Here is a 15,408-nt window from a genome sequence, read left to right as displayed (position 1 = left end):
TCAAAACAAATGTCATTTCTGTTCAAATATCATGCTGATTTTGTCCAATTTCAAATGGTTAATGTTGACCAATTAAAATGCCATAGATAAACGAAGTACTGTACTGAATGTGTTTGTTGAAATGTCAGAGTGAGTAGCTAGCTAAGTACTTACTGTACTGTATGCTGTTTCAGTGTGGTGTTGACTAAGTACTGTATGTTGTTGTTTCAGTGTGGTGTTGTTTCAGTGTGGTGTTGACTAAGTACTGTATGTTGTTTCACTGTGGTGTTGACTAAGTACTGTATGTTGTTTCAGTGTGGTGTTGACTAAGTATTGTATGTTGTTGTTTCACTGTATGTTGTTGTTTAACTGTGGTGTTGACTAAGTATTATATGTTGTTGTTTCACTGTATGTTGTTGTTTCACTGTGGTGTTGACTAAGTACTGTATGTTGTTGTTTCACTGTGGTGTTGACTAAGTACTGTATGTTGTTTCACTGTGGTGTTGACTAAGTACTGTATGTTGTTGTTTCACTGTGGTGTTGACTAAGTACTGTATGTTGTTTCACTGTGGTGTTGACTAAGTACTGTATGTTGTTGTTTCACTGTATGTTGTTGTTTCAGTGTGGTGTTGACTAAGTATTATATGTTGTTGTTTCACTGTATGTTGTTGTTTCACTGTGGTGTTGACTAAGTACTGTATGTTGTTGTTTCACTGTGGTGTTGACTAAGTACTGTATGTTGTTGTTTCACTGTGGTGTTGACTAAGTACTGTATGTTGTTGTTTCACTGTGGTGTTGACTAAGTACTGTATGTTGTTGTTTCACTGTGGTGTTGACTAAGTACTGTATGTTGTTGTTTCACTGTGGTGTTGACTAAGTACTGTATGTTGTTGTTTCACTGTGGTGTTGACTAAGTACTGTATGTTGTTGTTTCACTGTGGTGTTGACTAAGTACTGTATGTTGTTGTTTCACTGTGGTGTTGACTAAGTACTGTATGTTGTTTCAGTGTGGTGTTGACTAAGTACTGTATGTTGTTGTTTCACTGTGGTGTTGACTAAGTACTGTATGTTGTTGTTTCACTGTGGTGTTGACTAAGTACTGTATGTTGTTGTTTCACTGTATGTTGTTGTTTCACTGTGGTGTTGACTAAGTACTGTATGTTGTTGTTTCACTGTGGTGTTGACTAAGTACTGTATGTTGTTTCAGTGTGGTGTTGACTAAGTATTGTATGTTGTTGTTTCACTGTGGTGTTGACTAAGTACTGTATGTTGTTGTTTCACTGTATGTTGTTGTTTCACTGTGGTGTTGACTAAGTACTGTATGTTGTTTCAGTGTGGTGTTGACTAAGTACTGTATGTTGTTGTTTCACTGTGGTGTTGACTATGTACTGTATGTTGTTGTTTCACTGTGGTGTTGACTAAGTACTGTATGTTGTTTCACTGTGGTGTTGACTAAGTACTGTATGTTGTTTCACTGTGGTGTTGACTAAGTACTGTATGTTGTTTCACTGTGGTGTTGACTAAGTACTGTATGTTGTTTCAGTGTGGTGTTGACTATGTACTGTATGTTTGTTTGATGTTGACTGTTGTATGTATGTTGTTGTTTCAGTGTGGTGTTGACTAATAATTTATGTGTGGTGTTGACTAAGTACTGTATGTTGTTTCAGTGTGGTGTTGACTATGTACTGTATGTTTGTTTGATGTTGACTGTTGTATGTATGTTGTTGTTTCAGTGTGGTGTTGACTAATAATTTATGTGTGGTGTTGACTAAGTACTCTGTTGTTTCAGTATCATGTTGACTAAGTACTCTGTTGTTTCAGTATCATGTTGACTAAGTACTCTGTTGTTTCAGTATCATGTTGACTAAGTACTCTGTTGTTTCAGTATCATGTTGACTAAGTACTCTGTTGTTTCAGTATCATGTTGACTAAGTACTCTGTTGTTTCAGTATCATGTTGACTAAGTACTCTGTTGTTTCAGTATCATGTTGACTAAGTACTCTGTTGTTTCAGTATCATGTTGACTAAGTACTCTGTTGTTTCAGTATCATGTTGACTAAGTACTCTGTTGTTTCAGTATCATGTTGACTAAGTACTCTGTTGTTTCAGTATCATGTTGACTAAGTACTCTGTTGTTTCAGTATCATGTTGACTAAGTACTCTGTTGTTTCAGTGCGGTGTTCACATGGACCAACCTCCTGGTGGTGGTGGTGGAGTTGGATGGTTCGGAGCAGGAGGCCCTGGATCTGGTGCCCCTGGTGACCAACGTGGTTCTGGAGGAACACTACCTGATCGTGGGAGTGGTGGTGGTGGTGGACATCGGGGTCATCCCCATCAACTCTCGGGGAGAGAAGCAGAGAATGCACCTCCGGGATGGCTTCCTGGCTGACCAGCTGGACCCCATATATGTGGCCTATAACATGTAGCCTGTAGCCTGCCATCTGTAGACCTACTAGACCATAGTACAAGGCCTTGTATGGACAGACAGTGCTTTATGTACATACTGCAATGCAACAGGACCTCTGGTCTCTGACAAGAGCAGGGAGAGAGATGAGAAGAGGACGTGAGTGCCTAGACCCAGGCGCTCGCTGATTGTGTGATGTTGCTAGTTCGAAAACAAAAACACCTAAAATTGGAAGAGCAGGTGACTGGTTAGTGAAGTGTTGGATTGGAATGGGAGGAGCTCCATGTGTAGATGATGAGAGTCCCAGTCTAGTTCAGGTTATTGCTTTTGAAGTAAGTGTGTATATATTTTCATGTTGAGTATTGCTGAAGTCGCTTGTTTTTTTAATCTGCCCTCTAAGAGGTTAGGGTATTTTTTAAGAATATTTACAAACTGTGGCAAATGGTATTTTATGTTTACCTTTTTTAATATCAATCATTACACATATAGATATGTTTTGATACAGGACATATCAATGTTGTTCTTGAACTTTACAATATGAAGTACAATATGTTGTTTTATGTTGGTTCATTTTTTTCAACCAAGTTTTTAATTCTGCGCGAACATTTATTTTTCTGTAACAACTGTCCCGACTACAAGGGGAACCAGTGTGATTATTTTGACTACAGCAATCTTTTACTCCTGTTATGTTCAATATCATTATACATAAATGAAAGGAAAACACGTTATTTCATATCATGTAAGTATGTACAAAACGGATTTAATTTATTTTGTTCTCTTTAGAAGTATATGAGAGAAGACATTCAAGAATGTTTTAATCTTGAATATTTGCTAATATAAAACAACGCATTGTATTACCTTGAGTGAAAAGTATCACATCAAGTATATCAAATATAGATCTATATTAATTAAAAGACCTAGGATTCATTGGCGAGGTCAACGTACATTGTCTGAAGTGTTTGTATTTGCGCGTGTGTGTGTGTGTGTGCGCGCAGAGCGACACGATGCCCTGTATGTTGTGGGGGCGCTGGATGAGGCCATGGAGCTGAGGGGAATGAGGTACCATTCAGTACTTCTCAACTTGCATGACGTAGACAGAGCTGAAGTCGTTGCGTTGTTTGAAGGACATAAAGGGGAGGAATATAAGGATTCAGACTGTCCTCTCAATAACTGCACACAGACAAATAAGAGCTCTGAAAGGATCAAAAGCAATTTTGGAGAAATGATGTGTGTGTGAGGAGGATGGTACAAACACCTCTGGTGGGAATGATGATAATGAATATGTCTGTGCTGGCGTGTCACACTTGTATCTGAAACAACAGGTTGTAGATGGTCACCAGAATTGTAAATAGAAAGTTTAGTCCTTCATATTTTTGCATTGAGAGATCAATCAGGGCTCCTATATTGATGTCACCGAGGGGAAATTATGAAAAAGTTCTTGGGGAAAAAAATCATTTTACAGAAACCCTTTAAAGGAATACATGTTGGAGCAAATCAAGGTGGAAGAACAGATTTGGGGGAACGTGAAACCTTATCTGTGGGGAATCATATATGATTTAAGGTTAAAGTTCAAGGCTAAGAATGTTTTAGTTAAAAACGTTAGAATCATTAAAAGCACTTTCTACACAGCATTTTTTTTTTTTGCAAGGATGACCCTGACATGTTTTTAAAGATGAAATGTCTTAACTGAGTTGGCATAAGTCTTTCAGTTAAATAAATATTTCAATGATTTTGACGATAAAATGACATTTGTTTGTTTATTTTTGCAGCAGTACATGTTGTTTCACAGAGGTTTCATCTCAATGTAATTTTATTGTATGCTCAAGCATATTAGATATGTTACATACACTAAGTATACAACACCTGCTACAACACCTGCTCTTTCAATGACAGATTGACCAGGTGAAAGCTATGATCCCTTTTAATTTAATTATACCATACATTATAGGAATTATACAACGGGTGGGTCTAATCCTTGACGCTGATTGGTTAAAACCGCATTCCAGCCAGTGCCTATTTAAGCAATAAGGCCCGAGGAGGTATGGTATATGGCCAATATACCATGGCTAAGGGCTGCTCTCAGGCACGATGCATAGCGGAGTGCCTGGGCACAGCACTTAGCTGTGGTATATTGGCCTATATCACAAATCCCTGAGGTGCATCATTGCTATTATAAACTGGTTACCAATGTAATTAGAGCAGTAAAAATAAATGTTTTGTCATACCTGTGGTATAAGGTCTGATGTACCAAGGCTGTCAGCCAATCAGTATTCAGGGCTCGAACCACCCCGTTTATAATACACAATCTACCATGGCTAAAGCTATGACTGCACAACCACTGTTTCACCAGCACAGCCAGACAATTTTTTCAAACTTTTATCTCCACTGTAAAAAGCAAACATTATCTCCCATTTCTTTTAAACTAGCAGTTGGTTTTCAATAGCGGAAATTTGTATGAACCTTGATGTCTGTCTCTGACATTTGCAACATTTCAATATCTCCACAATATCTCCAGCTGTCCCATAGTAATGAACGTGTGGGGTCGGGACAAGACACAGGCAGCTTTTCTCAGCCAGTCAAAATCATGAATCAGCATCCTTTTATGAATATATAGAAATAAATGTCAATGTAAAACGAAACAATGCAGTTAGTTTGCAGTCTTTCCAGCTTCAGTTTGGAGTGTTTGTGTTAGCTGTGTTATTGGCTAGCTCCTCTGAATAACAGCGTCCTGCTTCAGTTTGGAGTGTTTGTGTTAGCTGTGTTATTGGCTAGCTCCTCTGAATAACAGCGTCCTGGCGGGGGAGCACATGTTCTATGTACTGGGTGAAATCGCGTATCATTAGCTCATTGTTATGGATGTATCCAAATAAACATCACTAGAAAACAGCTTATTGCAAATGCAGCTACTTTGCTGTTATTCTGGCAGCACTGTTTGACATGACTGTTAGCAAAAGTTGGCTAGCTAGCAAGCAAGGGATAATAATGTTGCCAAACATCATGGCAGTGACACATTTAGAACAAAAGACCGGGTCGTGTCCATAGATGCAGAACAAAAAGTCTTAGCGACTGGGTCCACTCTCTGGCAACCGACCCAATAGAAAGAACGACCAGCTGGCTTGAGTAGCAACCCTAGATGTGTGTTTGGACTATATCCCGTGGAAGGATGAGATGGTATGAATGAACTCATCAAAATAACGCTGATGAAAATATATAGATCATTATTTGAATAGGTTGGTAACCTGTTGTATAAAAGTGATAATGCCCTCGAAGCCTATGTTTGGAGGATATATTGGCATGGTTTTCCGGCCCAATAATGCATGCTCTAGAATGCCCTTCAAGCCAATCAGAAAATAGTATTCAACAACACCAAGGTATAAACAGCTAGAATTAATGAATATATCAATCAATCAGGTTGCTCTGTTACGAGATTACTTTTAAAAAGCTATGTAGCCAAGAATGGTTGAAGCAAAATAACATACTGAGTCAATCATTGTTTCATCAGAGCATTCTGTGCACACCTGAACTTTGTTCTGTTTTGCCACTTTTCTGAGGATTAAGACGTGTAGTATATTTAGATTGTATATTTAGATTGGCTTATCTCATCAAAGTTAGTGAATTTTAATTAACAATCGTCACAGTGAACAGGGTACAGTTTGTGGATATTTACAAAGTAACTGTGAGATAATTATGTGCTTTGCTCAGATCCACTTTTAAACTGGTTAACCGGCCTCCTGAGTGGCGCAGCGGTAAGGCACTGCATCGCAGCCGGCTGCGACAGGGAGACACGAGGCGGCGCACAATTGGCCCAGCGTAGTCCGGGTTAGGGGAGGGTTTGGCCGGCCGTGATGTCCTTGTCCCATCGCGCTATAGCGACTCATGTGGCGGGTCGGGCGCATGCATGCTGACACGGTCGCAATTTGTACGGTACAACTGCAGCTGGCTTAAGGGTTATGCAAACAGGGTGTCAAGAAGCAGTGCGGCTGGGCATGGTCGTGTTTCGGAGGACGCATGGCTCTCGACCTTCGCCTCTCCCGAGTCTGTAAGGAAGTTGCAGCGATGGGACAAGACTGTAACTACCAATTGGATACCACAAAATTGGGGAGGAAAAAGGGCTTAAACAAATAAATGTGGTTATCGTATCTGCTCATTGAAAAATGATAATTGTCCCATCGAATACTCATCACAGTGCTGTTATTCGGTGGCTTTCATTGAAGAGGTATATATCTGAGCCATTCCTATTATGAAAGCTGGACACAGGTCTACCCATATGAACATCGATAACACTTGACACCCAGTGTCATAAACAGCTGACATAACTTGTCATAATATGGTCATAACACTGTCATGCACACACATATTTAGATCGGTTGTGACATATATTGCATTATGTTATGGCTGGTTATGACACCTACATAAGAGTGTCAAAACCCACCACACAAGGCAAAAGGTTCCTTTACATCGTAGCTTCCGTGTCAACATTATGATTGTTATATTTTATTTTATTGACCATATTCAATGATCATTGTAATTGTACCTACCCAAATGCTCTGTTGCTGTTGACTGGGATGAATGCAGGAGCAGATTTCAGGAGCAGGACAAGACACCCTCTTTTTGACTGATGACTGATATAAGGACATGTAAATGACAGGCCCATCTGTCTTATATGATCATGATGGTCCTGACAGTGTCATAAAGTGTATTTTCTTAGTCCAAGTAAAGTGACACAGGATGGTCATAATGCTTCATGAAAGTTATTTAAAATATAATGAAATAAAATGACTGGAAATAATTACAACTAAGGATTTAAGAAACAAACTTTCAAACGAAAGGAAACTTTGCGGGGGAAAAATATTTGAATAAATGTTGGTTTTGACACTTATGTAGGTGTCATAATCAGCCATAAATCAACACAATATATGTCACAACAGTTGTAAATACGGGTCATGGCAGTGTTATGACTTTATTATGCCACATGGTGTCAAGTAAAGTGTTACCAGAGAGAGAGAGAGAGAGAGAGAGGTCATGAGCAGATGAGCTCCCACATTGTTCAGCATGTTTTAAAAAATAGTTACATTTAGAGTTAAACAAACAGAGATTTTTTTGGCAGGGACGTATACAGGATGCTACCCTAAACAACATAACCTTCACTCCAAATCAAAACTCTAAACCTACAACCTGATTTTGGACGGAATTACCTGGAATTACCTGGAATGCTTCTTACACCAAGGATTATTATTCCCAAACGGTACAGAAAATGATCTGGCAAATAAGCAGAGACCTGAAAACACCATCCAATCTGGAGCTGTGTGAGTACTGCTCAGTCTGAAGCAATTTTTTTACTTTCAAAAGCCAATTACAATATATTTTACTTAATAAGGACAGAATGCTCAGGCTACCAAGCTTTGCTAGGACAAAGAGTTACAACTTCAGTTAGCACTGAAGCGAGAGGTGTCAAAGCCTTCGAGCCCAAAAAATGGCAGGCTACGCCACCCAGATCCAGAGGCCTTGAAGCCCCCTCCTGCTGTTCAAAGACCATCCACCTGCATTTTCTACAAGAAATCAGAAATAAAAGCTTCTCCCAAGTGGGTGACACCTACTCTCATTACCTGCTGCACTGCTGCTTGGATTCCATCTGGCGATCTGTTCACCGTCTGCCCTGGCCTGTCTCTCCTGTCTGGTACAGGTACCCCCAACACACTCCCCCCCTCTCTCCTGAGTTTGCACTCACCTCCAGCACACATGCAGTGTTGGGCAGAGTTACTCTCAATGGCTAGCCCCAAGTCGTTATGTTTTTGTTTTTTTTTATTCTTGTGCATTTTGCTATTTCCTCCATGACTCCTGCATCATGCTTTGTTGACTATGAACTTTCTTTACCCAACCGTGGGACTATGTTTGTTTGACTCTCTATTGCTAACACAGACTTTTGGCCTCCCATCCTATTCTAAACACAGCTCGCCGGCTTTGTATTCATGTTACCTGATGAAATTGCTGTACGGTATGATCTTGTTGCCATCTGATGCACATTCAGATTTCATAAATCAGTACTGCAGAGTTCTCCCTGTCCTATGCTGTGCTTTGATTGTATTACTGTTGATGATATCTGGAAATGTGCATGTACACCCTGGCCCATCTACTGTTGATGATATCTGGAAATGTGCATGTACACCCTGGCCCATCTACTGTTGATGATATCTGGAAATGTGCATGTACACCCTGGCCCATCTACTGTTGATGATATCTGGAAATGTGCATGTACACCCTGGCCCATCTACTGTTGATGATATCTGGAAATGTGCATGTACACCCTGGCCCATCTACTGTTGATGATATCTGGAAATGTGCATGTACACCCTGGCCCATCTACTGTTGATGATATCTGGAAATGTGCATGTACACCCTGGCCCATCTACTGTTGATGATATCTGGAAATGTGCATGTACACCCTGGCCCATCTACTGTTGATGATATCTGGAAATGTGCATGTACACCCTGGCCCATCTACTGTTGCTAGCCCCAATTCTGACTTCTGCTCTGATATCTGCTTCACTGATTTTTGCTCTCGTAAAAGCCTGGGTTTTCTGCACGTTAACACTAGAAGCTTATTATCTAAAATGGATCAATTGAAAGTGTGGGTTCAGAGCGGCAATCCAGATGTGTTGGTCTTTACTGAGATGTGGTTAAGGAAGACTGTTTTGAATACTGATGTTAACCTTTCTGGTTATAACCTTTTTCAGCAAGACAGAGCTTCTAAAGGTGGGGGAGTGGCAATCTTTACCAAGGATCACCTTCAGTGCCCTGTTGTCTCCAACAAGTCTGTTCCCAAACAATTTGATTTGCTGGTTTTAAGTATTACACTTTCAAAAAGCTCTTTGTTGACTGTTGCTGGGTGTTATCGTCCTCCATCAGCACCGGCCTGTACCCTACCTGCCCTAAACTCTCTCCTGGCCCCCTACACCAGGCCTGAATGTGTCCTGCTAGGGGACCTAAACTGTGACATGCTTAAACCACCTGACCAAGTCCTAAAGCAATGGGACTCCCTTTCTCAGATTATTGCCAATCCCACAAGGTATGAATCCAAACACCCAGAAAAGGCTACTCTTCTTGATGTTATCTTCACAAATAATCCTGATAGGTATCAGTCTTGTGTTTTCTGTGTTCGTAATGGCTGCTTAGTGAAACGACCTGTCCTGATTTGTCATAGAGACTTGATTAAAAAAAACTTTAATGAGCAAGCCTTCCTTCATGAACTGTAAAATGGTATAGAATCAGCTTGATCCCCTCTGTCGAAGACACTTGAACCTTGTTTTTTTAATTTTTTTTTGTGTGAATTTTACCCCTTTTTCTCCCCAATTTCGTGGTATCCAATTGTTTTTAGTAGCTACTATCTTGTCTCATTGCTACAACTCCCGTACAGGCTCGGGAGAGACGAAGGTTGAAAGTCATGCGTCCTCCGATACACAACCCAACCAAGCCGCATTGCTTCTTAACACAGCGCCATCCAATCCGGAAGCCAGCCGCACCAATGTGTCAGAGGAAACACTGTGCACCTTGGTTAGCGCGCACTGCGCCCGGCCCACCACGGGATTTCCCTACCGGCCAAACCCTCCCTAACCTGGACGACGCTAGGCCAATTGTGCGTCACCCCACGGACCTCCCGGTCGTGGCCGGTTACGACAGAGCCTGGGCGTGAACTCAGAGTCTCTGGTGGCACAGCTGGCGCTGCAGCCCCTAACCACTGCGCCACCCAGGAGGCCTGAACCTTCTTTTTTTATATATTTTCAGGTGTATTGTTAAACACACCCCTTTAAAGAAAAGTATAATTAAAAACAGGTTCAGCCCCTGGTTCGACCGTGATCTTGCAGAGTTACTCCACCTCAAGAATTGCATTTGGCAAAAGGCTCGACACACGCATACTCAGGCTGACTGGCTCTCGTTCAGGCAAATGAGAAATAAGCGCACTCAGGCTATCCGGAAGGCCAAAGTTAGTTACTTTAAAGAGCAGTTCTCTCTCTGTGAATCTAACCCCAAGAAGTTCTGGAAAAAGGTTAAAGACCTGGAGAATAAACCCTCCTCCTCACAGCTGCCCATGTCCCTTAATGTTGATGTGGTTTTTACTGACAAGAAGCACATGGCTGAGCTCTTTAATCACCACTTCATTAAGTCAGGATTCCTATTTGACTCAGTCATGCCTCCTTGCCCGTCCAACATTTCCTCATCTCCCACCCCTTCTAATGTGACTATGCCCAATGCTTCTCCCTCTTTTTCCCCTGCCCCACTACAAAGTTTCTCCCTGCAGGCAGTCACTGAGTCCCAGGTGCTAGAGGAGCACCTGAAACTTGACCCCAAAAAAACATCTGGGTCAGATGGTTTAGACCCTTTCTTCTTTAAGGTTGCTGCCCCTGTCAATGCCAAACCTATCTCTTGACCTTTTTAACCTGTCTCTCCTTTCTGGGGAGGTTCCCATTGCTTGGAAGGCAGCCACGGTTCGTCCTTTATTTAAAGGGGGAGATCAAGCTGATCCTAACTGTTACAGGCCTATTTCTATTTTGCCCTGTTTATTAAAGTGTTGGAAAAACGTGTCAATAAACTGACTGGCTTTCTTGATGTCTATAGTATTGTCATACCAGTATCTGGTATGCAATCTGGTTTCCGCCCAGGTCATGGATGTGTCACTGCAACCTTAAAGGTCCTCAGTGACGTCACCATTGCCCTTGATTCTAAGCAATGTTATGCTGCTATTTTATTGACTTGGCCAAAGCTTTTGATACAGTAGACCATTCCATTATTGTGGGCTGGCTAAGGAGTATTGGTGTCTCTGAGGGGTCTTTGGCCTGGTTTGCTAACTACCTCTCTCAAAGACTGCAGTGTATAAAGTCAGAAAATCTGCTGTCTCAGCCACTGCCTGTCACCAAGGGAGTACCCCTTGGCTCAATCCTAGGCCCCAAGATCTTCTCAATTTATATCAACAATATAGCTCAGGCAGTAGGAAGCTCTCTCATCCATTTATATGCAGATGATACAGTCTTATACTCAGCTGGCCACTCCCCAGATGTTGTGTTAAATGCTCTACAACAAAGCTTCCGTAGTGTCCAGCAAGCTTTCTCTACCCTTGACCTTGTTCTGAACACCTCCAAAACAAAGGTCATGTGGTTTGGTAAGAAGAATGCCCCTCTCCCCACAGGTGTGATTACTACCTCTGAGGGTTTAGAGCTTGAGGTAGTCACCTCATACAAGTATTTGGGAGTATGACTAGACAGTACACTCCTTCTCTCATCACATTTCAAAGCTGCAGGCTAAAGTTAAATCTAGATTTGGTTTCCTCTATCGTAATCACTCCTCTTTCACCCCAGCTGCCAAACTAACCCGGATTCTGATGACCATCCTACCCATACTAGATTGCGGAGACATAATTTATAGATGGGCAGGTAAGGGTGCTTTCGAGCGGCTAGATGTTCTTTACCATTCGGCCATCAGATTTGCCACCAAAGCTCCTTATAGGACACATCACTGCACTTTATACTACTCTGTAAACTGATCATCTCTGTATACCCGTCGCAAGACCCACTGGTTGATGCTTATTTATAAAACCCTCTTAGGCTTCACTCCCCCCTATCTGAGATATCTACTGTAGCCCTTATCCTCCATATACAACCCATTCTGCCAGTCACATTCTGTTAAAGGTCCCCAAAGCACACACATCCCTAGGTCGCTTGACATTTCAGTTCGCTGCAGCTAGCGACTGGAACGAGCTGCAACAAACACTCAAACTGGACAGTTTTATCTCAATCTCTTTATTCAAAGACTCAATCATGGACACTCTTACTGACAGTTGTGGCTGCTTTGCGGGATGTATTGGTGTCTCCTACCCTTTGTGCTGTTGTCTGTGCCCAATAATGTTTGTACCATGTTTTGTGCTCCTACCATGTTGTTGTCATGTTGTGTTGTCATGTGTTGCTGCCTTGCTATGTTGTTGTCTTAGGTCTCTCTTGTCGTGATGTGTGTTTTGTCTTATATTTATATGATAGATATATTATAATCCCAGCCCCCATCCCCACAGGAGGTCTTTTGCCTTTTGGTAGACAGTCATTGTAAATAACTATTTGTTCATGACTGACTTGCCTAGTTAAATAAATAAAATAAATTAAACCTGAACATCTAATCTGAAGACATGTAAATTGTTTTCAATATGTCAATGTATTACAAAATGCATCAACTATGACAGCATTCATATGTGCCTGCAGAAAGTATTTATGTCCCCTGTCTTTTCCCACATTTTGTTGTCTCAGCTTCAATTCAAAATGGATTAAATAGATTTTTCCTCACCTTCCAACATATAATACCCCATAATGAAATACAGTTGAAGTCAGAAGTTTACATACACCTTAACCAAATACATTTAAACTCAGTTTTCACAATTCCTGAAATTTTATCCTAGTAAAAATGTCCTGTCTAAGGTCATTTAGGATCACCACTTTATTTTAAGAATGTGAAATGTCAGAGTAATTGTGGAGAGAGTGATTTATTTCAGATTTGATTTCTTTCATCACATTCCCAGTGGGTCAGAAGTTTACATGCTACCAAATACGAATTGAGTGTATTGCCTTGAAATTGTTTAATTTGGGTCAAACGTTTCGGATAGCCTTCTACAAGCTTCCCACAATAAGTTGGGTGAATTTTGTCCCATTCCTCCTGACATAGCTGGTGTAACTGAGTCAGGTTTGTAGGCCTCCTTGCGCGCACACACATTTTCAGTTCTGCCCACACATTTTCTATAGGATTGAGGTCAGGCCTTTGTGAATAGACACTCCAATACCTTGACTTTGTTGTCCTTAAGCCATTTTGCCACAACTTTGGAAGTATGCTTGGGGTCATTGTCCATTTGGAAGACCCATTTGCGACCAAGCTTTAACTTCCTGACTGATGTCTTGAGATGTTGCTTCAATATATCAACATCATTTTCAACCCTCATGATGCCATCTATTTTGTGAACTGCATTAGCCCTCCTGCAGCAAAGCACCCCCACAACATGATGCTGCCACCCCCGTGCTTCATGGTTGGGATGGTGTTCTTCGTCTTGCAAGCATCCCCCTTTTTTCCTCCAAACATAACAATGGTCATTATGGCCAATTTTATTTTTGTCATTAGACCAGAGGACATTTCTCCAAAAAGTACAATCTTTGTCCCCATGTGCGGTTGCAAACCGCAGTCTGGCTTTTTTACGGGGGTTTAGGAGAAGTGGCTTCTTCCTTGCTGAGCGGCCTTTCAGGTTATGTTGATATAGGACTCGTTTTACTGTGGATATAGATATTTTTGTACCCGTTTCCTCCAGCATCTTCACAAAGGTCCTTTGCTGTTGTTCTGGGATTGATTTACACTTTTCGCACCAAAGTATGTTCATCTGTATGACAGCTGTGTGGTCCCATGGTGTTTATACTTGCGTACTATTGTTTGTACAGATGAAAGTGGTACCTTCAGGCGTTTGGAAATTGCTCCCAAGGATGAACCAGACTTGTCGAGGTCTACAATTTTTTTCTGAGATCTTGGCTGATTTCCCCATGATGTCAAGCAAAGAGGCACTGAGTTTGAAGGTAGGCCACAGGTACAACTCCAATTGACTCAAATGATGTAATTTAGCCCATCAGAAGCTTCTCAAGCCATGACATCATTTTCTGGAATTTTCCAAGCTGTTTAAAGGCACAGTCAACTTAGTGTATGTAAACTTCTGACCCACTGGAATTGTGATACAGTGAATTATAAGTGAAATAATCTGTCTGTAAACAATTGTTGGAAAAATTACTTGTGTCATGCACAAAGTAGATGTCCTAACCGACTTTCCAAAACTATAGTTTGTTAACAAGACATTTGTGGAGTGGTTGAAAAATTAGTTTTAATGACTCCAACCTAAGTGTATGTAAACTTCCAACTGCAACTGTACATAAATATCTAATTTACAAAAGTAATCATACCCCTGAGTCAATCCATGTTAGAGTCACCTTTGGCAGTGATTACAGCTGTGTGTCTTTCTGGTTAAGTCTAAGAGCTTTGCACACCTGGATTGTACAATATGGCCCAGATTTTGTGCGCGAAAATGGAACGTAAATTCCCTTCACACACCCTTTCACAGTGAAATGAAAAAAAAACTTGTTTAAAAAAAAAAAACGGAAAATGGTGCATGCATTAGTATTCACCCCAATCTTTATGAATATCCTAAATAAGATTTGGTGCAACCAATTACCTTCAGAAGTCACATAATTAGTTAAATAAAGTCCACTTGTGTGCAATCTAAGTGTCACACAATCTGTCACATGATCTCAGTATATATACACACACACCTGTTCTGAAAGGCCCCAGAGTCTGCAACACTACTAAGCAAGGGGCACCACCAAGGAGGTCTCCAAACAGGTCAGGGACAAAGTTGTGGAGAAGGACAGATCAGGGTTGGGTTATAAAAAAATATCAGAAACTTTGAACATCCCACGGAACACAATTAAATCCATTGTTGAGAAATGGAAAGAATATGTTACCACAACAAACCTGCCAAGAGAGGGCCGCCCACCAAAACTCACGGACCAGGCAAGGAGGGCATTAACCAGAGAGGCAACAAAGAGACCAAAGATAACGATGAAGGAGCTGCAAAGCTCCACAGCAGAGATTGGAGCATCTGTCCATAGGACCACTTTAAGCCGTACACTCCACAGAGCTGGGCTTTACGGAAGTGTCCAGAAAAAAAGCCATTGCTTTAAGAAAAAAATAAGCAAACACATTGTGTTCATGTGGGAGACTCCTCAAACATATGGAAGGTACACTGGTCAGATGAGACTAAAATTGAGCTTTTTGGCCATCAAGGAAAACACTTTGTCTGGCGCAAACCCAACACCTCTCATCACCTTCGAGAACACCATCCCCACAGTGAAGCATGGTGGTGGCAGCATCATGCTGTGGTGATGTTTTTCCATCGGCAGGGACTGGGAAACTGGTCCAAATTTAAGGAATGATGGATGGCGCTAAACACAGGGATATTTTTG

The 15,408-nt window shown here is 41.2% G+C and overlaps 1 protein-coding gene across 10 annotated transcripts in view; it reads left to right on the top strand.

Moving 5' to 3' along the window:
* LOC112227384 (disco-interacting protein 2 homolog C-like) overlaps positions 1–4,126 on the top strand; it is a 233,635-nt gene extending 229,509 nt beyond the window's left edge. For all 10 annotated transcript variants that reach the window (XM_042308309.1, XM_042308311.1, XM_042308312.1 and 7 more), the window contains one exon: positions 2,153–4,126. In XM_042308309.1, the coding sequence (XP_042164243.1) occupies positions 2,153–2,405 (253 nt within the window). In that variant the 3' untranslated portion in view covers positions 2,406–4,126. The remainder of the gene's footprint in view (positions 1–2,152) is intronic.
* Positions 4,127–15,408: the final 11,282 nt, after the last annotated feature.

This window comes from Oncorhynchus tshawytscha, linkage group LG28, assembly GCF_018296145.1.
Source record: "Oncorhynchus tshawytscha isolate Ot180627B linkage group LG28, Otsh_v2.0, whole genome shotgun sequence".
In the NCBI taxonomy this organism is placed as follows: domain Eukaryota; kingdom Metazoa; phylum Chordata; class Actinopteri; order Salmoniformes; family Salmonidae; genus Oncorhynchus; species Oncorhynchus tshawytscha.
The sequence above is the reverse complement of the archived record's forward strand: the minus strand, read 5'-3'. Positions and strand labels throughout refer to the sequence as shown.